Below are 27,562 nucleotides of genomic sequence, written 5' to 3'. Positions count from 1 at the left end.
GGGCGGAAAGGTGGAGCAAGAAGCCGGCGACTGGGAGCAGAACCCTTGCCCTGTTTGTTGGAGGTGCCCGCAGTCTCTGCTGAACGTCACAGAGCCGCCTGTGTGCGGTGGAGAAGGAAGAACTCTTTAATTAATGGGCAGAAAGACCAGCCGGAGCCCACAGGCCCGGCTTCGTACACAGCACTGAAACCCTCTTTTTCACCCGCAAACCCTTCAAGATTTAGTTTTGTGTGGGGGGTGGGGTGGGGGTAGGGTTTATTATTGTCACGTGTACCGAGGTACAGTGACAAGCTTGGTTTTTGCGTCAAACCAGCCAACATTAAACCTAGATACAACCAAACTGAAGTACAGGAAATAAAGAAAAGGATAAGATACAGAGTGCAGAGTTATAGTTCTCAGCATTGCAACGCACCAATTTCACACACAATGGGGTACACGGGTTATAAGGGTACCATCCAGCTTATGGAAGGGCCATTTACAAGCCTGATAACAGAGGGGAGGAAGCTGTTACCGAGTCTTGTGGTCGTGCTTTCAAACTTCTGTTACAAAAAGACTTATTGTTATGGAGGCGGTATTTGGAATATAGAATCCAAGTTTCCCCCCCCCCCCCTCCCCCTCCCCCTCCTGCCTTGGGGATCATGCCATTCAGACGAAAAGAGTGTAGAGAAGATTTACAAGAATGTTGCCGGCAATAAGCAGGGACATTTTGGGCGACCTAAGAATTTATTGTGGAGGGGGCGAGAGGCGATCTTAGAGGATGTAAAGAACCGTGGGGGGAATAAATAGGATGGATGCACCGAGTCTTTTTTTCCCCAGTGCTGCCAGTGAACCAAGAACCACATGTGAATTGAAGAGGGGCAAGATTTAGTAGGAAACATTGGCATCTGTTTCACTCGGGGTGGTGGGTACATGGAACGAGCTGCCAGGGGAAGTAGTTGAGGCAAGCACAATAACAACATTTAAAAGACATTTAGACAGGTACAGGGATAGGATGGGAGTTGGATAGAGCTCTGGGGGCTAGTGGGATCAAGGGATAAGGGGAGAAGTTGGGCACAGGTCATCGATTGTGGATGATCAGCTATGATTACAATGAGCCGACCATTCGGTTCGAAGGGCCGAATGGCCTCCTCTTGCACCTATTTTCTCTGTTTCTATATGGGGGGAAATGGGACTAACGTACCTTGGAAGAGTTGGACTGAAGGGTATTTTGTTTCTGCGCTGCATGATTCCATGGGTCTCCTTTGACGGAAACGGGATGAAATTAAAAGTCAGATTGAAATCAAAAAGTTCGAGACAAAGAGTCCAATCGACATAAAATCAGAAAACGCGGGAAACGCTCAGTGTGTCGGAGACCCCTCCAGAAGCCCCCATCTCCTATCTCCAACCTCTTCTGCTTCTAGTTTAGATTTCCAACAGTCGCAAATCATTTTTGTTTATGTTTAACCAGTCTATTCGCAAACTTTGATGCCATTAGATTTTTTTTTTGAAAGCTCCATGCCTTTGTTAAATCAGCGGGTCTGAATTCAATGTTGTACGAATTCAATGTTAATAATCCACCGAATTCGATGCTCTGTAGCTGATGCAATGTTTTCCATTGATCGGGTATATAATTTATATAAACACTTCCTTCACAACTTGTCATTCGAAACAGCTCCCAGATACTCGTGGTCGCGTTTGAACCCCCAGATCTGCTGGGGTGTAGAAGTTTGAGCGAAGTAAATTCAGTTTAACATTCGCTGGCATTTATTTCGGGTTATCTCCAGGGGATTTCTGTGTGTGGGGTAATGTCCCCAATCTCTGACCCATGGGGCGGCTCTAAGGTTGATTCCAGGTGGGACGTTGTCTCTTTTTATTCACAAAATGCTGGAGTAACTCAGCAGGTCAGGCAGCATCTCGGGAGAGAAGGAATGGGTGACGTTTCGGGTCGAGCCCCTTCTTCAGAAGAATTGGTGCAGGGGGAGGCCATTCTTCAGAAGAAGGGTCTCGACCCGAAACGTCACCCATTCCTTCTCTCCCGAGATGTTGCCTGACCTGCTGAGTTACTCCAGCATTTTGTGAATAAATCGATTTGTACCAGCATCTGCAGTTATTTTCTTATGGGACGTTGTCTCTGTTGGGACCGCTTTTAAATATAATCTCCGAACGCCTTGGTTTCACTGCTTATAACTCCCCAACTGACAGCTTACAACGTTGTCCAGGGGGCTCGGTGTAAAACAACAGTCCCCACTGATTCATGCTGCACCATCCGAGTGTAGCCGCCTCTCGCCATTGTGTGAGTCCCACGCTGTGCGTGGTTGAGACAAATGGGGCGAGTGGTGTGTGTACGTGAGGAAGTGAGCGTACCTCGTCGCCCACCCACACACACATGCTCTCTCTCTCTCTCTCTCGGTCTGGGAGGCTGCCCTGATGATTTCTGCGAGGTTTTTAGTCCTGCTTTCTTCTTCCCACCAAAGAGACTATACTTTTGAATTCTTAGCTGGCAGAAACCCCCTTCTGCAGGTTGCCAGTTACGGTCAGTGCCATCCCTGACCAGCTTTGCAGATGAAACAAGTCCTTTGGAACTATCGACTTCTAACCAAATTAGGAAGGGAATGAACGGTAGATATTTTTTTTTTAATCGCTGCTGTTCTACAGTGATTTATGATGTTGGACATTGGAGATGGGCCATTGTGGATAATTTGTTCCAACTAGGGCATTAAATGCTATTTTAATAGTTTCTGGCTATAATTTATCCCCCCCCCCTTCTGGCTGTTGGTGATGAGACATCAGTCAGCGACCTGAACAAGGCGGAACTGTCGGCTGGAATCACGTGAAAGGATATCAGAGCTGAAATGCTTTCAGGGATCTGTTGCTGTAGCAACAGTGAATATCATAAATTCTTAATCAGCACAATCTGTATCTAACCAGAGAGAGAGAGAGAGGGGGGGGGGGGGGGGACGACGACAGGGACAGGGGGACTCCTGCGGATCTTCAATCAACTAACATAACAGGTCTCCACATTTATTATCTGAGTATTTTGTTTATGAAAGTGATGAGATCAGTTTCCTGATTAATCCTGGCATTTGCAGGTCATCCCCAATTACAAAAAAGAGAGTCACAGGAGACAGCAGATGCTGGAATCCTGAGCAAAAAAATAACAAACTGCTGGAGGACCTCACCCAAGTTCTTCCCAATACCTTAGTCATGGAGTAAGCAAGCAGGCCCTTTGACTCAACTTGTCCATGCCATCCAAAAATGCTCATCTAAACCATTGCCCCGCTGAAGATGGACACAGAATGCTGGAGTACTCAGCGGGTCAGGCAGCATTTCTGGAGAAAAGGAATAGGTGATTTTTCATTTTGATTATTCCATTTCTCCAGAGATGCTGCTTGATCTGCTGAGTTACTCCAGCATTGTGTGTCTATCTTTGGTGTAAACCAGCATCTACAGTTATTTCCTTCCCCATTTCCCCACGTTTGGCCAATATCCTTCTAAACCTTTCCGATCCACGTACCTTTCCAAATATATTTTAGAAGTGGTTACTGTACCCTCCTCAACTTCTTCCTCGGGCAGCTAGTTCTATATTCCCACCACACTATGGACTGCTTGATTGTAATGATGTATAATCTTTTACCTGACTGGATAGCACGCAACAAAAAGCTTTTCACTGCACCTTGGTACATGTGACAATAATAAACTATGCTAACAGTGTGAAAAAGTTTCCCCTCAGGTCCTATTAAATATTTCTCCTTTCTGCTTAAACCTATGCCCACTAGGCCTTGAGTATAGGAAAAAAAAAACCCTGCAGATGCTGGTTTAAATTGAAGGTAGACACAAAATGCTGGAGTAACTCAGCGGGTCAGGCAGCATCTCAGGAGAGAAGGAATGGGTGACGTTTCGGGTCGAGACCCTTCTTCAGACTGATGTCAGGGGTGGGGTGCAGTTTTGATCTCCAAATTTGAGGAAGGACATTCTTGCTATTGAGGGAGTGCAGCGTTGTTAATTCCCGGAATGGCGGGACTGTCGTATGTTGAAAGGCTGGAGCGACTAGGCTTGTATACACTAGAATTTAGAAGGATGAGAGGGGATCTTATTGAAACATATAAGATTATTAAGGGATTGGACACGCTAGAGGCAGGAAACATGTTCCCAATGTTGGGGGAGGCCAGAACCAGGGGCCCCATTTTAAGAATAAGGGGTAGGCCATTTAGAACGGAGATGAGGAAAATCTTTTTCACTCGGAGAGTTGTAAATCTGTGGAATTTTTGCCTCAGAAGGCAGTGGAAGCCAATTCTCTGGATTTTTTCACGAGAGAGCTAGAAAGAGCTCTTAATGATAGCGGAGTCAGGAGGTATAGGGAGAAGGCAGGAGCAAGGTACTGATTGTGAATGATCAGCCATGATCACATTGAATGGCGGTGCTGGCTCAAGCGGCCGAATGGCCCACTCCTGCATCTATTGTCTATCAGCAAGGCATGAGTTTGATTAAATCTCTGCTTCGGTTAGTTCCATGTTGGGAATGGAATTTACATAAACTTTGAGCAAACTGGAGTTTCAGAGATGCTCTGTATTTCAAGGTTATTTTTAATTTAAAAAAATCAATTTAATGTAAGATGCATATTTAAGTTTCTTCATCTCAATGATGTTTTTAAAAACACTATGTCAGGGAAAAAACCCCAACTCCACAATCAAAGTAGTGACACATCAAAAATCAACATCAAAACACACGATGCTGGCTCGCTGGGTCAGGCAATTTCTGTGGAAGGCATCGACGGATGATGTTTCGGGTCGAGTCTCTTCTTCAGACTGAAGATACGTGAGGTTTTGTGTTGGGATCCTCCAGACTACCTCAGTCGAAGAAGTAAAGTGATTCTTTGGTCTGAAGAAGGGCCCCGATCTGAAACGCCCCCTGTTTGTTCCCTCCACAGATTCTGAGTTCCTCTAGCACTTTGTATTTTGATACTGATTCCAACATCTGCAGTTTCTTCTAGGTCCACTAAAAATCACCAGTTGCTTTTTGCCAAACTTAGTTGCAGATCGACGGGATTTTAAAAAAAAGCTGAAGTCTCCCGTTCTGACAAAGAGTCTGTAAACTGAAACGTTAACTGTCTTTCCCAGCAGACATTGTCTGACCTGAGTATCTCGAGCCTTTTCTGCTTTTATTGCAGATTTTCTGCATCTGTTTTGATAAGGCTTGTAGGAGGAGTGTAGCTGTATGTAAATGTGTACAGATCACAATGTGCCCACACCCTGCTAGTTGTTAGGAATTGCAAAGAGATTTGGGAGTTATAATGTCATAATGTTTCCCATCCTTGAAATAATATGTAAAAGTGGATCAGAATTTGTTTCGGAAGCTACTGAGGAACAACATATCATGGAATTGGGGGAATATCAGTGCATACGTGACAAATAAGCACACTGCCCATCGCATTATCAGGTGCTAAGAAATGTAGCTTTGAATCACATTGAACTAGCTGCTGGTATTTTTGTTACTTGGTTGAATAATTATTACAAAATAGCAGGTCATTGGGTCCATGACAACCCCAACAGAACAATTAATTTGTAAAATGGAACTGCAGCTGCTGGTTTATACTGAAGATAAACACAAAGGAGGAACTCAGTGCTTCAGGCAGCATCTCTGGAGAAAAAGGGTGGGTGATGTTTCGGGTCGGAACCATTCTTCGGATTGAAAGTAGAGGGGAGGGAACTAGAGGTAGGGAAAGATGTCACATTTCACTCCTCTCCTCTCCTCTCCTTATCTGACACCCTTTTGTCTCAGTCTCACCTCCAGCCTTTTGTCACTTACTCCACACACTCGCCTCTCTTTTCCACCTTTCTCCCCGCCTGCTCCACTTAGTCCCAAGGTCCCACCCAGACATTTTGCCTGTTCATTCCCACCACAGATGCTGCCTGACTCGCTGAGTAGTTCCTCCAGCACTTGGGTGCTAGACTCCAATCATTGAATTTGTCCCATTGCCCCCCTGCTTATTTCCCAGTACCTCTGCAGCTTATTCCTTCTTACACACGCCTGCCAGCTTCCATTTGATTTGGTTACCACTTACCTACAGTAGCCAATGAACCCACCAGCATGTCTTTGGGATGTAGTTAGGAACCAGAGTCCCGGGGGAAACTTGTGTGGTCACAGGGGAGAATGTAAAACTCCACACTGACAGCGCCCCAGATCAGGATCTAACCCATTTGGTGGCTTAAAGATGTGCAGGTCTGAGAGTTAATTGGTTTGGTGTAAATGTAAATTGTCGCTAGTGTGTGTAGGATCGTGTAAGTGTAGGGGATCGCTGGTCAGTGCGGACTTGGTGGGCTGAAGGGCCACGCTGTATTTTTAAACTAAACTAAGCAAAGCTTTTTACTATATCTCAGTACACGTGCCACTAAACTAAACCATTCCCACCACAGATGCTGCCTGACTCGCTGAGTTCCTCCAGCACTTTTGATATCGCTTCCAGCATTTGCAATTTTTGTCTCTCCAAAGCAGATTATCTGGTCATCTTTGTGACTTTGTTCCGGTCGAACTGACTAACCCCATTTACCTTGTGAGTTGATTAGGCGTGAAACACATTGGGACATTCCAATCTTTTGAAAGGCATGGCAGAAATGCACTCACTTTTTTTTCCTGAAGTTAGTCTGGGACACTGCTTTGCAATATAATCCTTTCTACAACAAAAGGACAATAAATCCACAGATTTTTTAAAAAAACTCATCTCTATGGTTGCCCGAATTATGCAACTGGTTTAGAGTGTCTCCATGCCTGTATGATTGCATGGTATCAGATTGCACACTGCGTTGAAATCACTTGACTGTTCACATGCGGGACAGGGTTGGAAGGGCACGGATATATCGGGAGAAGGTGATTAAGTTGCGTCTGGGAGTTGTCAGGCGATGGGTGACGTTATTTGGGACGGTGACCGTGCGGTATTAAAAGAATTTGGAGAGAGCAAGTGAACATGTGCTGCACCTCCTCCAGTGACTCAATTCAATGACACTTTATTGTCATATGTACCCAGGTGCTGTGAAAGGTGTTTTGCATGTAACCCGGTAATATCGTACAGCAGACCTCCCCCAGGCAGTACACAAGAGTCACCACGTTCCTGGCGCCAAGAAAGTTAAAAAAAGGTTAATCGAACAGGTTTTATCTTATGCGAACCAGGTCTGCAGCTGCACATGGCAACAGGCAGCCCCCACCGCCACTGGGTCCCCCAATCTCAGCTGCCTCCCCCCAGCCAGGCCCCCCCTTCGTTCTCACGGCCCCCTTGCCAGGTAGCTCTCAGCGGCACAGGGCCCCTCCTCCCTCTCGATGGTGCAGAGGCCTGATTGAAGTGCCGTCATAGATCATTGAGCATTACAGCACAGGAACAGGCCCTTTGGCCCACAATGTCTGTGCTAAATATGATGCCACGGTAAAATGAATCTCCCCTGCCTGCCCTCCATATCCATCTGCCTACCTAAAAGTCTCTTAAATAACATATTGGATTTGCCTCCACCATCAACCCTGACAATGTGTTCCAGGTACCCACCACTCTCTATGGAATTAAAAGACTTACCCCACATATCTCCTTTAAACTTTTGTGTAAGAAAATAACTGCAGATGCTGGTACAAATCTTCACAAAATGCTGGCGTAACTCAGACAGGACAGGCAGCATTTCAGGAGAGAAGGAACGGGTGACGTTTCGGGTCGAGACCCTTCTTCAGACTGAGGAAAACTTTCCTTCTCTCACTTTAAAGGAATACCCTCTGGTCTCTGGCATTTTCACCCTGGGAGAAAGGTTCTGACTGTCTACCCTATCTATGCTCCTCATAATTTAACATATTCTATCAGGCTTTCCCCCAGCCTCCAATGTTCCAGAGAAAACAATCCAAGTTTGTCCAACCTCAGTTTAGTTAGTGTATTGTCACGTGTACTGAGGTACAGTGAAAGCTTTTTGTTTCGTGTTATCCAGTCAGCGGAAAGACCATACATGATTACAGTCAAGCTGTCCACAGTGTTACAGAAACAGGATAAAAGGGTGTTACGTTTGGTGCAAGATAAAGTCCAGTAAAGTCTGATTGACGATAGTGAGGTAGAGAGTAGGCCAGGGTTGCTCTCTGGTGGTGATAGGGTGGTTCAGTTGCCTGATAGAACCTTTCCTTGTAGCTAATGCTCTCTAAGGTCTAAGCTAAAGTGTTCTGGTAAACCAGTTTTGCATCTCACCAAAGCTTCCACATACTTGCTCTAATGGGGCGACGTTATGGGATGATGTTTGGTTTCAATCAGCCTTGAGGTTCTGCTAGTTTGCACCATTGAACCTTATAGATAGGGAGTGATGTGCTGGGGAAACATCAGGGATCACAGCTGTCATGGCGAGTTTGGGCGAAGGTTCCTGCAGGTGCCTGGGGTCAGACTGTGTAGAAATACCCGAGTCCCCTGGGTGGGGCAGTGGTAGTGTTGCTGCCTTACAGCACTTGCAGCGCCTGAGACCCGGGTTCGATTCCAACCATGGGTGCTGTCTGTATGTGAGTTTGTACATTCTTCCCGTGACCGCATGGGTTTTCTCCGTGATCTTCGGTTTACTCCCACACTCCACAGATGTGCAGGTTTGCAGGTTAATTGGCTTGAGTTTGTCTACTTGGTATGTCTAAATTGTGTAGGCTTGTGTTAATGTGCGAGGATCACTGGTCGGTGCGGACTCGGTGGGCCGAGGGCCCTTTTATCAATGCTGCATCTCCAATCTAACTAAACTAAACAAGTACACACTTACCTGTGTTCACCCTTGAGATCCCTCATGTCCAGCAGGAATGGTAGTACCGATTCCTGGTTCAGACTGAAGTTCTTCTGAAGTCTTGTCTGAAGATGGGAACAATATTTGACATGGCAGCTAGAAAGTCCTTGAAAAGTACAAGACGGAACTGCGCCCGTGACTTTTGTTTGATCCTAACCTCGGGTGCCGTCTGTGTGGAGTTTGCACGTTCTCACTGCGGCCGCATGGGTTTACTCAAGGCTGGTAGAATAATTGCCCTCTGTAAATTGCTCCTGGTGTGTAGGGAGTGGATTAGAAAGTGGGATAACGTGGAACTGGTGTGAACAGGTGATCGATGATCAGCGTGGACTCAAAGATTAAGTGAACGGCAGGGTCTCGAGGGTGAGGAGGCAGAGAGAGGTTGTGTCCGCAGGCATTGCCACTTTCATTTCACTGCACATCGTGTGTGTGTGTATGTGACAAATAAACTTGACTTGACTTGTCTGGTGCTGAAGAAGGACACCGGTGGACCCTGTCATCTTGGGTTGTTTGCTGAAGCATCTGTTAAGACTGTTTCTGGTAGAATGGGATGAGTGTAAACGGTGGACACAAAATGCTGGAATAACTCAAGCGGAACAGGTTGCTACTCTGGAGAGAAGAAATGGGTGACATTTCGGGTTGAGACCTTTGTTCAGACACTTCAGGCTGAAGAAGGGTCTCGAACTGAAATGTCACCCATTCCTTCTCTCCAGAGAAGCTGTCTGTCCTTCTGAGTTACACCAGCATTTTGTGTCTATCTTTGTATGAATGGTGCTTTCTGGCCAGCATAGTCTCAGTGGCCTGTTTCTACGACTGTCTATGAGGATCCAGTCAGGGTTCCTGCAATGTCTTCCACCCTTAGCCGTACATTCGAACTCTCCTCCCCTTTCTGATTGCCGTAGATCTTTCCCATCTCCACTTGTTCCCTGTACCGACCTGAAACATTGATCTTGTTTTCCTCTCGCCTCCCAATATGGCTGAATATTTACAACAAGTTATGTTCTTTTAAATTTTGTGTATTTAACCTTTGTCTCAATTTTTATTTGGCTCTTCAATTGTAACTGCCCTTTTGTCATCGAAGGGGAGTTCTTCAGAGTTCATTAACCCAACTAAACCTCAAAATGGTTGTAGCCATCAGAAAACTCGGAAGCTGAGACCTTGAGCAAAACACAAAGTGCTGGAGGAATCAGCTGGTCAGGCAGCATCAGTGGTGGGAATGGACAGGCAATGTTTTGGGTTGTACACCCGTCTTGAGATTGACGATGGACCAATTCGATCAGTCTGAAGAAGGGTCCTGACCCGATATGTCGCCAGTCCGTTCCCTCCACAGTTGCCGCCTGGCCCGCTGAGTTAGCCCAGCACTTTGTGTTTTTGCTTAGAATGTCCGTCTTGCTTTTGAATCTTACCTCCGTTACGGTAATCTTATTACGGTTTTTAATCTTTATTTTGCATGGTTATTGGGGGATGAGAAAAGCTTGCTCTAATTAGTTGGAGAAGGGGGAACTTATTGAGCTGCATTTAAGCTCACCTGCTTTTCAATCAATTCAGGGCTTTGTGCAGCAAGGCAAGTGACCGAAGCCGCTTATTGCGTGGCTGAAATAAAACTGCTGGACGTGGAGAAACACAAATCACTGTTCACGCTCTCCATTCTCTGCATTTTGCTGAAGTGCGTAGTAAGGGACTTAACAATGTGATTTGTCTCTATGAAGCCAACCTTTGTTGTCAGAACAATGCCCTATTTGTTACCAGAAAGAACGATGTAAACAGACTCTGGCCAGCAAGCCATGCATGTGGGAAGTTGCATCAAAGGCAACCGTGCTCTAGAACAGTCAGTCTCTCAAGTACCTGGATCCCTCCATCTGGGCTTGGTTCAAATCCCACCGTGGCCACGGGAGAGATTACATTCAAGTAATTCAATAAATCGTGAACAATGGCACAATCCCCTTTTTTTTCCTCCAGGCGAGGGGAATGCAGAACTAGAGGGCACAGGTGTAAAGGTGAGAGGGGAATGTTTGAAGAGGGACCTGAACGGCAACTTTTTTTCTCACAAGGTGTGGTGGGTACACGGAACTAGCTACCAGAGGAGGTAGTTGGGGCAGGTACTATAACATCATTAAAAAGACATTGGACATTACATGGATAGGAAAGGTTGAGAGGGCAATGGGACCTGACGCGGGCAATAGGGACTTGCTTAGATGGGGCATCTTGGTTGGCATGGCTGTTTGGGCCAAAGAGTCTTCTTGTGCCGAATTACTCCATGAACTTCTAATAAACTGCGTAACAGAACCATGAACAATAAACTTTTTGGATTGTCATGATTTTATTGTTGCCAGAGATGCCAGGGTTTACATAGAAACATAGAAAATAGGTGCAGGAGTAGGCCATTCGGCCCTTCGAGCCTGCACCGCCATTCAATATGATCATGGCTGATCATCCAGTCTGTTCGAACTCCTTCCATCGGGCAGACGATACAAGGCCTTCTATGCCCGCACCTCCAGACTCAGGAACAGCTTCATCCCCAGGGCCATAGCTGCTATGAACCGGTCCTGCTGAGCCGGATGGCCACAACGCATAGATCAACTTGCACTTTACCCTGTCCAAAACTGTTACAACTGTTCGTTTCGTTGGGTTGCTGCTGTCTAAATTACCTAAATTATTGCATCGTATGGGAGGCGCATTCCCTATCTCGTTGTACCCCTGGGTACAATGACAATAAAGATATATTGTATTGTATTGTATTGTATTGTATTGTATTGTATCCCGCACCTGCCTTCTCTCCATACCCCCTGATCCCTTTAGCCACAAGGGCCACATCTAACTCCCTCTTAAATATAGCCAATGAACTGGCCTCAACTACCTTCTGTGGCAGAGAATTCCACAGATTCACCACTTCTCATCTCGGTCCTAAAAGACTTCCCCCTTATCCTTAAACTGTGACCCCTTGTTCTGGACTTTCCCAACATCGGGAACAATCTTCCTGCATCTAGCCTGTCCAACCCCTTAAGAATTTTGTAAGTTTCTATAAGATCCCCCTCAATCTTCTAAATTCCAGCGAGTACAAGCCGAGTCTATCCAGTCTTTCCAGTCGGAGAAAGGGGGAACTGAACTGGGTCTTTATTTATCGAGCCAGTGGAGGGGTGACAAATAAAGAGCTTTAAAATAAGTGAATGCTGAGAGATTGTTTCCACCTGTGGGGAGGATATAATCAGAGGCTGTCAATGCAAGGTGGCCATTGGGAAATACAATTAGGAATCCAGAAGAAGCTGGTCGGACTGCTGCCTCACAAGGCCAGGGACCCGGGCTCAATCCTGACCTCCGGCACTGTCTGCGTGGAGTTTACACATTCCCCCTGTGACAGCTTGGGTTACCTCCGGCTGCACCGGCCCCCCCCCCCCCCCCCCCACATCCCAAAGACGCGCAGGTCAGTGGGTTAATCGGTCGCTGCAAGTCGCCCCATGCATGTCGGGGAGTGGACACGAGAGTTGTGAATCTGTGGAATTCTCTGCCTCAGAAGGCAGTGGAGGCCAATTCTCTGAATGCATTCAAGAGAGAGCTAGATAGAGCTCTTAAGGACAGTGGAGTCAGGGGGTATGGGGAGAAGGCAGGAACGGGGTACTGATTGAGAATGATCAGCCATGATCGCATTGAATGGCAGTGCTGGCTCGAAGGGCCGAATGGCCTACTCCTGCACTTATTGTCTATTGTCTATTGAGAGTGGAATAACACAGAACCGTGAACGGGTGATTGGCGATTGACGTGGACCTGGTGGGCTGAAGGGTTTGCTTCCAGGCCGTATCTTTCAATGAATCAATCAAAGAGCAGTGAGAATTTGCAGCTGACTCCGATGGGCACAGATTGGGAGCCCAGTGGGTCCATTGTCCTTTGATTCAGCTTCCCGCATCCTTCAGGAAGACAGTTCCTCCCAAGCCTGACAGGGGAAAAACCATCTCTACTTAATACGTGTGCCCCAGGGATCAGTGCAGGGCCCATTGCAGTTTGTGGTTTATATGAAAGATATGGATGAGAATGCAAAAGGCATGATTAGTATCTTGGTCGGCATGGACGAATGGGCAGAAGGGCCTTTTCCATGTACTATGCCTCTATGTACTATGCTACTTCGCTGGTCAGGCAGCATCTGTGGAGGGAATGGAGAGGTGATGTTTTGGGTCTGGGCCCTTCTTCAGACTGACAGTAGTAGGGGAGGAGAATGCTGCTAAAGAGGTGGGAGTGGGACAAGGGCTGACAAGTGATAGGTGGGTACAGTTGAGAGGGGAGAGTGGCTGGTGGGCAAATGGATGGAGTAAGTGACAGAGTCTCGAGGTGAAAAGGAGACAACGGATGTCAGAAGAGAGTGAAGAGAAGAAGCGAAATGGAAAGCCAGAGGGAGCGATGTGGATGAAAGTTGAGTGGGTGGGGGAGAGAAAAGGGGATGAAAAGAAATATGGGGATGGGAGAGGAGTGTTTGGCAGGAGAGGAAAGGAGCAGGGTGACCAGATAGTAGGAAACAGAGTAAGTGTGCACTGGAGTAGGGGGACGGGAAAGAGAGATGTGGTGGGGGGGGGGGATATTACTTGAAATTGGTGAATTCAATCTACTCCAAACTGGCCCATGTTCTCTTGAGATGCTGCCTGACCCGCCAAATTACTCCAGCACTCTGTGGTCGTTCAATATTCATACCGTTTGGGTTGTAGGTTACCCAAACGGAATATGAGGCGCTGTTCCTCCCGTTTCCACGTGGCCTCACTCTGGCAATCGAGGAGGCTCATGACGGAAAGATGGGAAGGGAAGCTAAAACGGTTAGCAACCGGGAAATCCAGCACGTCCTTGCAGAACAAGGGCAAACGTAAGGGGAGCTTGATCTTGCGTGAAGGGAGCCGAGATTCAGATGTAACTTGGGGAAGAGGAGTGTTGTGAAGGGTGGGGGTGGGGAGAAGGGAAGGAGCATGGTGGCTGTGTAGATGGAGTGAGCGTACATACCATCAGTCTGAAGAAGGGTCTCGACCCGAAACGTCTCCCATTCCTTCTCTCCAGAGATGCTGCCTGACCTGCTGAGTTACTCCAGCATTTTGTGAATAAATACCTTCGATTTGTACCAGCATCTGCAGTTATTTTCTTATACATACCATCATAGTTGGGCTGAATATATCCTGCTACTCCTGTAGTTCTTTCCACTAATGAATGGCAGGGAAGGCGGCTGCAGACCTTGCCCTGTCTGGCCCGGGATGACTCAAGACTCACCAATGTAGTTAACCCTTAGGTGCCTCTTGTGTGGCCTAGCAGGCCAGTCAGTTCAGTAGTGATGCCAAACAATGATGGAGATTATAGAGATTGTCCAGTTCATCATGGTTACCGACCTCCCCTCCACTGAAGGGATCTACAGGATGGGCTGCCTCAAAAAGGCAGATAGTATCATCAGAGTCCCACACCACCCTGGCCACGCTCACATCTCACTGTTACCACCAGGAAGAAGGTACAGGAGCCAGAACCGTGAACTAGCAGAACAGCTTCTTCTCAGCACCCATTAGCCTCCTGAACACGGCACAACACTAACCTCAGCAACTATGATCTTCTCTGGACTCTGTCTTTGGTTGCACTACGGACGCGGGTGGGGGGTTTTTTTGCACTAGTATTATGGTCATTAATTTATTGAATTTAAAAAAATTGAATGAAATTCTTATTTGCTGCAACTTAAGAGGCCTGCAAATGTAAAAACCATTTTTAGATAACAGTCATAGATTCCTACAGTGTGGAAACCAAAGATACTAACGGAACAAGATAGACCACTCCACCCTAAAGACCATAGTATGTTATGGCGCCATTTTAGTAGGCAGAAACTTGCAGAAACGTTTAAAAAGAAAAATATCAAAAATCTGTGAATTGATAGATGAGATATAATCTGCATTTTAATGGTATAATCACACATACTGTTTACACAAAACACCGATTACACTGCGAGAGGCATAACGAACGGCGGGTTTCGCCTACTAAAATGGCTCCTTTGCGTACTGCACTTCAGTGTTGGCGATTTCAACGGAGTGGTCCATCTTGTTCCTCTAGTATCTTTGGTGGAAACAGGCCCTTCGGCTCAACTTGCCCACACAGATCAACTTGCCCCATCTATGCTAGTCCTACCTGCCTGCGCTTGTCCCATATCCTGTCCTCTAAACCTATCCTATCCATAGGTTCCGACCCAAGACGTCACATCTTCCTTCTCTCCAGAGATGCTGCCTGACCCGCTGAGTTACTCCAGCATTTTGTGTCTACCTGTCCAAATGTCTCTTCAACGTCATGTCAGTACCTGCGCATATGAGTCCGCTCATTTGACAATTAATCACTCGTGACTCTTGACTGATGGACTCTTGACTCACTGCTGGTCTCTGGTGTGACATCTACATCTCTGTTGAGACTAAACAGGAAGTGCGAGAATAATTTGACACATTTAGTTATTATTCATGGAATCCCTTTACTGCGGACGTTCTCTGAATAATAAAATAATCCTTTATACGGAAAGAGAGAGAGAGAGAGAGAATGTGGGAAGGAACTAATCCCACAGTGTCTGTACCCTGACCATCTGTATTCAATTATCGTTTCAGGAAAGTCTGAGCACAAACTTGGAAGTCTGAGCACAGGTCTTGGCCTTTGGTCCATTCCAGCTCGCTGTTTATGTTTGACGCAAGCAGTATGGTGTGTGATTTTTGTCTTCTTTTGAATGTGTTTCAGAAAATTACCAAGAAATTGGTGCTGGCAGTGGGCACTGCTGTGATGGGATCCCTGCAGTTTGGGTACAACACAGGTGTCATCAATGCTCCGCAGAAGGTAAGGTGTCCATCCGCAATAAAGAGCCGCGGGAAATGTCCACTCAGCTTCACAATTACCTTGTCCGAAGAAGGGTCTCGACCCGAAACGTCGCCCATTCGTTCCCTCCTGAGATGCTGCCTGTCCCGCTGAGTTACTCCAGCATTTTGTGTCTGCCTTCACAATTACGTTTGCCGTTCTGATGGGATTGTGTAGTAAACGTCGGCAAATTCATTTCATTCGTTGCCTGTCCTGGTGACAACCCCGAGCCATGTTTCATTGGCGAGATTTCAGCCGACACAGTGGCTTTGAAGGAACAAAAAAGAGACACAAAGTGCTGGGGTAACTCAGCGGGTCAGGCAGCATCTCTGGAGAACAGGGATAGACGATGCTTTGCTCCGGGACCCTTCTTCAGACTCATTCCGAGCCGAAACGTCACCTATCCATGTTCTCCAGAGATGCTGCCTGACCCGCTGAGTTACTCCAGCACTTTGCGTCCTTTTTGTTTCTAAACCAGCATCTGCAGGTCCTTGTTTCTACAGTGAATTTGAATATATTTAAGGAAAAGATCGATTGCAAAGAGCTGGATGTTAGGTTCCTGGGGAGTCTGGAGGGTTACTGTCACAGACATACTTGCACATTGGATCGGACATGAGCCTGGGTCACTCATCACCGCTCCTGATTAGAACACTTGTATCATTCCTTCAGGTTTGTTGTACCGTATCAGAAAATGTTGAGAAATCTTTTTAGCTATTTAGTTCCAAATTTCTCTCAGGTTCTGTGGGTACGTCCATAAAATAAGAGTTTCTGCAGTTAGAATATCTAACCCTACCATAACTTGCCCCCTTCTGCAAAACATGCCCCTCCCCTCTATTCCAGGCCCCTCCCCTCTTTACCATTCCCCCTCTATTCCAGGCCCCTCCCCGCTATAACATGCCCCTCCCCTCTATTCCAGGCCCCTCCCCTCTATACAAGGTCCCTCCTATCATATCATATATATACAGCCGGAAACAGGCCTTTTCGGCCCTCCAAGTCCGTGCCGCCCAGTGATCCCCGTACATTAACACTATCCTACACCCACTAGGGACAATTTTTACATTTACCCAGCCAATTAACCTACATACCTGTACGTCTTTGGAGTGTGGGAGGAAACCGAAGATCTCGGAGAAAACCCACGCAGGTCACGGGGAGAGCGTACAAACTCCTTACAGTGCAGCACCCGTAGTCAGGATCGAACCTGAGTCTCCGGCGCTGCATTCGCTGTAAAGCAGCAACTCTACCGCTGCGCTACCGTGCCGCCCTCTCTATACTAGGCCCCTCCTTTCTATACTAGGCCCCTCCCCTCTATACCAACCTCTCCCCTTTATTCCAGGCCCCTCCCCTCTATACCAAACCCCTCCCCTTTATGCTGTCCCTCCCTCTATACCATGTCCCTCCCCTCTATACTAGTCCCCTCCCCTCTATACCACGTCCCACCCCTCTATACCATGTCCCTCCCCTCTATACCATGCCCCCCTCTATACCAGGCCCCTCCCCTCTATACCATGCCCCTCCCCTCTATACCATGCCCCTCCCCTCTATACCATGCCCCTCCCCTCCCCGTAACCTACATCTCCCAATCGCCCCGTAACCTGCACCTCCCCTCTCCCCGTAAACTGCCTCTCTCCCTCTGTGACCTGTCCCTCTCCCTCACCATTACCTGCTCTTGTCCCTCCATAACCAGCCCCTCCCCATCCGTAATCTGCCCCCCTCCCTCCCCCGTTACCTACCCCACCCCTCGCGGATTATCAGGGGCATCGAGGGAAATGATTATATTGGCCTTACCCACCTGCTTTAGCTATGTGCCTCTGGGAAGTGTATTTTCTGAGTAATGGCACCTCACTGAGGCTTGCTTCATGCCTGAGAGTTGAGGATTCCCCTTACAGCTCTGAGCAAGGCTTGAGAGGAGCTGTTTGAACTGGAGAGGTTTGAGATTTATTTAACTGAGAATGAGTGGCAATAGTGAATGCATCAGAGACTGGAGTTGAGGAGCAGGGCACTCCTGGTACAATGCTGTTGTGTCAATATTTCTATGGTGAGTTCAGCGTTCAAGGTCTCCAAAGGCAGTGCATTGAAAGCCAGAATTTATCATCCTGAACGGACAAATCCACACGAAACCAGGTGCAATGTTTTACAGTTGATGCAATAGTTTCTCCCGCCAGCCACTGTGGCAGCAGGTTAAAGCGGTCCACTCTGCAAAGCTGCGGGGCAGTGCACTGATTGTAGGAAAATCCAACTGGCTTAAAAATGAGATGATTCTCTAGCATCTGAAAGGAAGTAACACAAATGTAATTTGTTTCCGACATTGTACTTGGTTGCTTGAGTGATCTTTCCATTACCGGGAGTGTGATGGGTTGCTGATAGAATTATAGCAATGGTGTGTGAGGAACAGCGTGGTGTGTGTGTACAAACAGCGGGGTGTGTGTGTGTATAGGAACAGTGTGGTGTGTGTGTACAAACAGCAGTGTGTGTGTGTGTATAGGAACAATGTGGTGTGTGTGTACAAACAGCGGGGTGTGTGTGTGTATGTGTGTACAGGAACAGTGCGGTGTGTGTGTACAAACAGCAGTGTGTGTGTGTGTGTCGGTACAAACAGCCGTGTGTGTGTACAAAGAGTGGCAAGTGTACAAACAACGGTGTGTGTGTACAAAATGGTGTGTGTGAATAAAAAAAGGTGTGTGTGTACAAACAGCGGTGTTTATGTGTACAAACAGCTGTGTGTGTGTGTGTACATGAACAGCGGCGTTTGTGTGTGTGAACAGGAACAGTGGGCTGTCTGTGTACATGAACTGTGATGTCTGTGTGAACAGAAACAGTGGTGTGTGTGTATACAGGAACTGTGCGTGTGTACAGGGACAGTGGTGTGTGCGTGAGTGTTAGTGTGCAGGGAGAGCGTGGTGCGATGGAGTACCACGGGCCTGATCAATGTTGGCTGGAATAGCGAACAGTTTCACCGTCATGGGGATGATGCCAGTCTCTCTGCCTCTCTCTCTCTCTCTCTCTCTCTCTCTCTCTCTCTCTCTCTCTCTCTCTCTCTCTCTCTCTCTCTCTCTCTGTCCTACCTTCTCTAATTGGATGAATGTGCTCGGCAAATTCGTCCTCTCGGCTTTTCACAATCCGCTGAAAGTGGGGCAAGTGGGATTCTCCCAGAACGGGGGCAGCAATCAGCACACTGCCAGGGTAACGCGGACGTAGCTGCATGCCTAGGGCCTGACTGCAAAGAGTAAACCTGTCGGACGGAGCTCATTCATCATGAATAGCCTGAGCCTAGCATAACTCTGCCTGTGAATTAGTTCAGTCTCAGTCCCCGCCCCACTAGTGTTCAAACTGCTCCGATTTCCAATGACCCTCAACCCAGTGGAGTCAAATATGTAGCTGCGAGCATTTGAGGTGGAGTCATATATGTAGCACGGAAACAGGCCCTTCGGCCCACAACGTCTGCACCCATTATACGCCACTCACTTGGCCTAATTTGGTCTTCAATCCATTTTGTTCTTTCCATATTCTCACCAACTCCCTCCAGACACTACCCCTCAACCATATACTGGAGAGAGGGGCTGACAGTTACAGCGATGGATTAACCTACTAGCCTTCATATCTTTGGGATGTGGGAGGAAACCGGGGCACTCGGGAGGAACCCATCCGGTCCCAGGGTTCTGACTGTCCACCTTACCTGTGCCTCTCATCATTTTATATACTTGTAACCCGTTTCCCCTCAAGCCTCTGGCATTCTAGTGAAAACCACCCAAGTTTGTCCAACCTCTCCTTTTAATTTAGTTCATACATATAGCAAGGAAATAGGCCCTTCGGCCCACTGAGTCCATGCCGACCATCGATCACCTGTCCACACTAGTTCCATGTTATCCCACGCTCTCATCCACTCCCTGTACACGAGGGGCAATGCACAGAGATCAACGGCACGGTGGCGCCGCGATGGAGTTGCTGCCTTACAGCGCCAGATACCCGGGTTCGATCCTGACTATGAGCGCTGTCTGTACGAAGTTTGTACGTTCTCCCTGTGACAATGTGGGTTTGTAGGTTCATGGGTTCGCTAAAATTGTAAATTGTCCCTAATGTGTGAGGGATAGTGTTGGCGTGCGGAGATTGCTGGCCGGCCGGCATGGACTCTGTGGGCAGAAGGGCCAGTTTCCGCGCTGTATCTCCAAACTAAACTAAACTAAACTGCAGGGACTGAGGAACGTCTGTCCTCGCCCCGGTCGGCCCCTACGTGCAAGGGCTGCCAAGCTGCGGTCTGCTTTGAGCTGTGAGAACGGTGAGCGGGCTTGCCCAGACCTGATGGTCTTTCGTTCAAATTTTGTTTAAATTTCTTTCAAACTTGTTTTGAATGACAAGTAAAAGTATTCTGTTCTCTGTGTTTCACTGATCAACCTATTAGTTTATGATGGAGGATTCTATTCTATGTAACTGGTTATACGTTGAGTCAGCCAGCCCAGCACAACAATGTCTATTCACCTCCCCTCTGCCTGCACGTGATCAATATCCCTAGAAGGACTGAAAGAAGGTCCCGACTCGAAAGGTCACCTATTCCTTCCATCCAGAGATGCTGCCTGTCCCGTTGAGTTACTTCAGCATTTTGTGTCCATCTTCGGTGTAAACCAGCACCTGCAGTTTCTTCCTACACAATCTTGTCACCTCATTCTCTGCACAACCATGTGCCTATCTGAAAGCCTCTTAGCTGCCACTGTCATAGCTGCCTCCAGGCAGAACATTCCAGGCACCCACCACCCTCTGCGTAAAACAATTCCCTCACACGTATCCGTTAGACTTTGCCCCTCTCACTTTAAAGCCACTTTAAATGCCTTTGGATCGTTCACCCTGTCGTGGGGAAGAGGCTCGCGTGCCCTCATGATTCCGAGAGCGATGCCGTGGGAAGCACTAGCTTCTGGTAGGGCCACCCATGGCAGTAGGGTCGAGGATGAGGGTCCAGGCTAAGAACGGTCCAACGTACAAGACCTCAACGGCGGACATAGTTATCTTGAATCCGACGGTTATGAAGGCTGCAACAGATCTACCAGCTCCAATCGTCATGGTTCCCTTGCCATTGGAATTAGTTGATTGATTTGTGAAGGAGCATGTGCTTCTTGGAGTGCAACATTAAATACACGTTAAACAAACACACGCACAGGCGTCTTCGTTCTGTGAGCAGCGCAAAACTTCACTCAAGACTTTCGGCGATGGGGGGTGATGGGAGCAGGCTACGTGGTGGCCGAAAGCTCCTCGTCAAGGACTGGCATGGAAGCAGTGAATACTTGATTCAATCGCTCATCTTTGGACTCATGAGCCACCTGAGAGTTCATAAAATCACCAGAACGTAGACCATCATCCTCGACCTCGAGGGATAGCCACGACAAACGCCCTTGATATTTCCATTGTTTGAGGGAATATATTTCACAGCCTTTTGGAGAGAGCTTTACTCCAGGAGTCTAAAGTCAGGCCGTACAAGTTGAGTCAATGTTCAGTTTTGCTCAGCCTGCCACGGGAAAGATATAATTAAGCAGGAAAAAACGCGGAGAATATTTATGAGGATGTTTCCAAGACCTGAGAGGCTGAGGTATAGGGAGAGGCTAGGAATCTATTCCTTGGAGCGCAGGAGGCTGAGGGGTGATCTTGTCATATGCAGCCGTCAGGGGAAGAGAAGGGTACTTGCACTGTTATTTTTTACCCAGAGTAGGGGAATCAAGAACTACACTTATGATGTCAGCATTTTGTTTTAATTTCAAAACATAAAATTTATTCATAATATAAAAAAATATATATATATATTAAAAAATACACAGTGCAAAGCTCTTAATAGATTTTTAGTATTCCTAGTGATCAGTCTGAAGAAGGATCCCAACCCGAAAACATTGTAGAAACATTCCCTTTTCAGATGCTGTCTGACCCGCTGAATTCCTCTAGCATTTTGCTTTTTTTCCCTCAAGATTCTGACATCTGCAGACTGACTCACTAGTCAGAGGCTGGTGAATCTGTTGAATTCGTTGCCTCAGACGGCTGTGGAGGCAAAGTCAATGGATATTTTTAAGGCAGCGATTGACAGATTCTTGATTAGTACGGGGTTATCAGGGGTTATGGGGAGAAGGCAGGGAGAATGAGGTTGAGAGGGAAAGGTAGATCAGCCATGATTGAATGGCGGGAGTAGACTCGATGGGCCGAATGGACAAATTCTGCTCCTAGAGCTCATGAACTTTAATGTTTCCTGAACATATTCTTAGTGTTGGGTTATACATTCAGTGTTGCTGGTTTTACACACAATAGTCCGAGCACATCTGTTTTTGTACATGGCCGCACTGCCAATTACGTGTCACCTTGGGGTGACACCCCCTCCCCTTGTTTGAGGGCTAACCCCTATGACTCAACATGCAGAAGCAGAAGGTTCCTGGACTGTAGTCCTCCCCACGGAGCAGACATGTGCCACATTGAATTCTTCAATGCAAGAATATCTTTCCTCAATTTTAGGTAACTAACCTACAAACAACTCTCTCCCCTTTTTTCTTCCCTCTCATCCCTGTGCTCCCTTTTCTCCCTTTCCCCTTCCCACCACTCCCTTCCACCTACATCTCTTCCTCTGGCTTCACGTTTCACACCTCTTGTATCCGACGCTCTTTATCTTACAATTTTTGTCTATGGCTTATGTCCAACCATTTGCCATTCAAACCCCCCCCCCCCGCCCCACTGCTTACTTGTATCCACCTATCACTCGCAGCACTTTGTTCTGTCCCACCTCTCTCCATGTTTTCTATCCCCCTACTGCAGTCAGTGTGAAGAAGGGTCCTAGACTGTCGTATGTTGAAAGACTGGAGCGGCTAGGCTTGTATACACTGGAATTTAGAAGGATGAGAGGGGATCTTATCGAAACGTATAAGATTATTAAGGGGTTGGACACGTTAGAGGCAGGAGACATGTTCCCAATGTTGGGGGAGTCCAGAACCAGGGGCCACAGTTTAAGAAGAAGGGGTAGGCCATTTAGAACTGGGATGAGGAAAAACGTTTTCAGTCAGAGAGTTGTAAATCTGTGGAATTCTCTGCCTCAGAAGGCAGTGGAGGTCAATTCGCTGAATGCATTCAAGATAGAGCTCTTAAGGATAGCGGAGTCAGGGGGTATGGGGAGAAGGCAGGAACGGGGTAGTGATTGAGAATGATCAGCCATGATCACATTGAATGGTGGTGCTGCCGAATGGCCTACTCCTGCACCTATTGCCTATTGGGTCCAAACCCGAAACTTCGCTGGATTCCTCCAGTGACGTGAGCAGACCAGACCAGACCAGACCAGCCAGTACAGGTTTCTTCTCGCACAGTGCCTTATGGTACATATCAATCTGTCCACAGGCCAGGGTGTGGTAACTGTAGGTGAAACGGGTTCCTGTAGTTTGTCTGCTTAACCAACATTACTGCAGTTTAAAAATTGCAAATGACAAGTACGGCAGTGAATCCAGGAGATCAAGTAGTGGTAATTTTGCATTGTTCACTTGAACTCTGATCAGGTGCACATGGGGGTCTGCTGTAGATTCTGAGGGGACGGGGAGAGACAGGGAGAGAGACCGAGAGAGATGGGGGAAGAAAGCGAGGGAGCAGGAGGAGGGGGGGGGGGGTGTGAGAGAGAAGGAGAGAGAGAGAGGGGAGGGAGAGAGAAACAGAGGGTGAAGAGAGAGAGAGAGGGGTTTAGAGATACAGCTTGGAAACAGGCCCTTTCGGCCCACCGGGTCCGCGCCGACCAGCGATCCCCGCACATTAACACTATCCTACACCCACTAGGGACAATTTTCACATTTACCAAGCCAATTAACCTACATATCTGTACGTCTTTGGAAAGTGGGAGGAAACCGAAGATCTCGGAGAAAACCCGCGCAGGTCACGGGGAGAACGTACAAACTCCATACAGATAGCACCCGTAGTCGGGATCGAACCCGGATCTCTGGCACTGCATTAGCTGTAAGGCAGCAACTCTACCACTGCACCACCGTGCCATGAGAGAAAAGGAGATTGGGGGGGGGGGGGGGGGGGGGGGGTAGTGGGGGGGAGAGAGAGAGAAAGGTCACTAAAAGGAAGAGATGGGGGAATTCATGTATTTATCGCTCACAGCACCAGAAACCTGGGTTTGATCCTGACCTCAGGTGCTGCCTTTGTGGGGTTTGCATGTTTTCCTTGTGAAAGTTTCAGGCAAATGAACCATCCTATCACCAACTGGAGAGTGGTCCTGACCTACCTTCTACCTCATTGGAGACTCTCAGTCTATCTTTAATTGGACTTTATTGGATTTATCTTGCACTAAACGTTATTCCCTTTATCGAGAAGATAAACACTGGAGTAACTAAGCAGGTCAGGCAGCATCTCTAGAGAGAAGGAATGGGTGACGTTTCAGGTCGAGAGCCTTCTTCAGACTGGTTAGGGATAAGGGAAACGAGAGTGGTAGATGGTGACGTGGAGAGATAAAGAACAACGAATGAAAGATATGCAAAAAAGTAGCGGTGATAACGAAACAGGTCATTGTAAACTGTTTGTAGGGTGAAAATGAGAAGCCAATGCGACTCGGGTGGGGAAGGGAAAGAGAACGAGGGAATGCCGGGGCTACCTGAAGTGAGAGAAATCAATCATAGGTCGGGAGAGATGGGACCAGGGGGGATCAGATGGAGTCGAGGGATGTGGAAATCATTTCTGTGGGTCAGGAGCAGGCAGAAACAATGGGTCTGCCAGGGCAGTTGTGTTTGTGGATTTGGGGGGGAGGGGGGGAGGAGGGAGGAGGGAGGAGGGAAGGAGGGGAGGGGGGAGGAGGGGGGGGGGGGGGAGAGGGTAAAAATAGGTTTTGCGGGGCTGGGAAACGATAAGGTTGGAGGCTGTGGAAGGCGGGCAGCCAGAAGTGATGAAATCAGTAATGGTGTTTGAGATGAAGGCCTGGTGCTATCTGGGGGATCATGATCCAAGGATAAGTAGGAGGAGGTGTCTGAGAGTTGTCGTCTGGCCTCAGCCCGGTCGGTACAGGTCAGCGCGCCAGACCTCCCTTGTCGGCGGGTTTGTTTATAATGTGGGGATTGCTGCAGAGTGAGCGGAGGGCCGTACGTTCAGAGGGGGGTGAGGTTGGAGTAAGTAAAGGGAGTGGAAACGTTGAGACGGTTAATGTCTTGCGCCGTCAGTCAGGAAATAAAGAGGTCTAGAGAGGGTAGAAGGCCTCTGTGGGGCGTCCAAGTGGAGGGGGACCGGTGGAGATGGGAGAAGGGGGTCATCACTGGGTGGTGAGGACTCCTTCCCATAGAAAATGTCAGAGGCGGAGGCGACGGAAGAAAAGCTCTACGTCCCTTTATCCGCTGTGAACACCTTGATCACGAAAATATGGTGTCTTCCTGCTGACTGGATAGCACGCAAAAAAAAAAGTTTTCCACTGTATCTCGGTACACGTGACAATAATATACTGAGCGTGTGTGTTTCCTCAGGGTGTTCTGGTTTCCTCCCACATTCCAGAGGTTAAATTGCCTTGGTGAACTGCTGCTTTGTGTCGGGTGTGGATGTGTAAGTGGGATAACATCTCAGCAGACACGCGATAAAACCAAGCAGCTCGTTACTTTCACCTTTTATTTTTCCATCAACAACATGTCACTAAATCCCCTGTATTGCAAGCACAAACCAGGACATTTTTCTTTGAAAAAGAGGAGGTTCCGCTGTATTCGCTTCCGAGCGGGCGGTTCAGTGTCAGGAAGCATGTCCCCAGGAAACGTCCTTGTGCTGTGACCTTCCACTGAATTCAAAGTCAAACACTTCACTACGCAGTAACATGAAGTGAAATAGAACAGTTGTGTTATCAAGGGGCAGAGCATGTTCTCAACAAATGACCCACTGCTGCCACCTGCTGTTTACAACATCACACTGCCCCTCCAGGAAGTTGTCTCTTTCGCTCTCTTGTTCAGCTGGATTGTACAGGTGCTGCCTGGCTTACGATGCGTTGACTTGCGATATTTCGACGTTGCAATGGTGGAAACGGCAGCTCGCTTCCGGCCACGTGATCAGGAGTATTAAATGCATTTCGACGTAGAATATTTTCGGTTTCCGATGGATTTCTCAGAACGGAACCCCATCGTAAGCTGAGGGGCACCTGTACTCTTGTGCAGATGCTGGTTTAAACCGAAGACGGACACAAAAAGCTGGAGTTACTCAGCGGGTCAGGCAGCCTCTCTGGAGAGAATGAATGGGTGACGATGAGAGTCAGTCTTAAGAAGGTCCTCGACCCGTAATGTCACCTAATCCCTTTCTCCAGAGATGCTGCCCGACCCGTTGAGTAACTCCAGCTTTTTGTGCCTGTCTTTGGGATTGTAGCCATGATTGATCTGATTTAATTTTGAACAGCATGCAAACAAAAGCTTTTAACTATACACGTGACAATAATAAACCAATCCCAATAATTAGCAGCGTTAAGATCGATGATCATGAAAGATTGTGTAAAGTCATGGCGATGACTGTGCACTTTGTATGTGATGCAATATTAATCAGTGTTGAATTTCCACTTCAGGTAATTGAGGGCTTCATCAACGACACTTGGATAAAGCGTTTCCATGAGCCCGTTAGCTCAACATCGCTCACCTCCATTTGGTCACTGGCCGTGGCCATTTTCTCTGTGGGAGGCATGATTGGATCATTTTCAGTGGGATTGTTTGTAAACCGGTTTGGAAGGTAAGACTTGATCATCATCAATTTCCTGATTCACTGAGCAAAATATCAATAGACAATAGGTGCAGGAGTAGGCCATTTGGCCCTTCAAGCCAGCACCCCCATTCAATGTGATCATGGCTGATCATTCTCAATCAGTACCCCATTCCTGCCTTCTCCCCATACCCCCTGACTTCGCTATCCTTAAGAGCTCTATCTAGCTCTCTCTTGAAAGCACTCAGAGAATTGGCCTCCACCGCCTTCTGAGGCAGAGAATTCCACAGATTTACAACTCTCTGACTGAAAATGTTTTTCCTCATCTCCGTTCTAAATGGCCTACACCTTATTCTTAAACTGTGGCCCCTTGTTCTGGACTCCCCCAACATTGGGAACATGTCTTAATATTCTTATATGTTTCAATAAGATCCCCTCTCATCCTTCTAAATCCAGTGTATACAAGCCTAGTCGTTCCAGTCTTTCAACATATGACAGTCCCGCCATTCCGGGAATTAACCTAGTAAACCTAGGTTGCACGCCCTCAATAGCAAGAATATCCTTCCTCAAATTTGGAGACCACAACTGCACACAGTACTCCAGGTGCGGTCTCACTAGGGCCCTATACAACTGCAGAAGGACCGCTGCTCCTATCCTCAACTCCTCTTGTTATGATGGCCAACATTCCGTTGGCTTTCTTCACTGCCTGCTGTACCTGCATGCTTCCTTTCAGTGACTGATGCACTAGGACACCCAGATCTCTTTGTATGTCCCCTTTTCCTAACTTGACACCATTTAGATAATAATCTGCCTTCCTATTCTTACCTCCAAAGTGGATAACTTCACACTTATCCACATTAAACTGCATCTGCCATGCATCCGCCCACTCACACAACCTGTCCAAGTCACCCTGCAACCTCATAGCATCTTCCTCACAGTTCACACTGCCACCCAGCTTTGTGTCATCTGCAAATTTGCTAATGTCACTTTTAATCCCTTCATCCAAGGCATATCACAACTACACTCCATCTCCTCCACTCTCCCGTCAGGCAAGAGGTACAGATGTGTGAAAACGCACGCCTCCAGATTCAGGGACAGTTTCTTCCCAGCTGTTATCAGGCCACTGCACCATCCTGTAATCAACTTAGAGAATGGTCCCGACCTACCATCTACCTCATTGGAGACCCTCGAACTATCTTTAATTGGGATTTTTGTTGCATCTTATCGTGCACTAAACATTATTCCCTTTATCCAGTGTCTGCAGTGTGGATTACTTGGTTGTAATCATGTATAGTCTTTCCGCTGACTGGGTAGCACACAGCTTTTAAAAA

At 47.5% G+C, this 27,562-nt stretch overlaps 1 protein-coding gene across 1 annotated transcript in view; it reads left to right on the top strand.

Moving 5' to 3' along the window:
* The window catches only part of LOC144608016 (solute carrier family 2, facilitated glucose transporter member 1-like), a 42,951-nt gene that overhangs the window by 992 nt on the left and 14,397 nt on the right, over window positions 1–27,562 (top strand). Inside the window, exons 2-3 of the mRNA XM_078425239.1 lie at window positions 15,471–15,566; window positions 26,101–26,261. Coding sequence (XP_078281365.1) covers window positions 15,471–15,566; window positions 26,101–26,261 — 257 coding nt within the window. The remainder of the gene's footprint in view (window positions 1–15,470; window positions 15,567–26,100; window positions 26,262–27,562) is intronic.

This window comes from Rhinoraja longicauda, chromosome 30, assembly GCF_053455715.1.
Source record: "Rhinoraja longicauda isolate Sanriku21f chromosome 30, sRhiLon1.1, whole genome shotgun sequence".
NCBI lineage: Eukaryota > Metazoa > Chordata > Chondrichthyes > Rajiformes > Arhynchobatidae > Rhinoraja > Rhinoraja longicauda.
The sequence above is the reverse complement of the archived record's forward strand: the minus strand, read 5'-3'. Positions and strand labels throughout refer to the sequence as shown.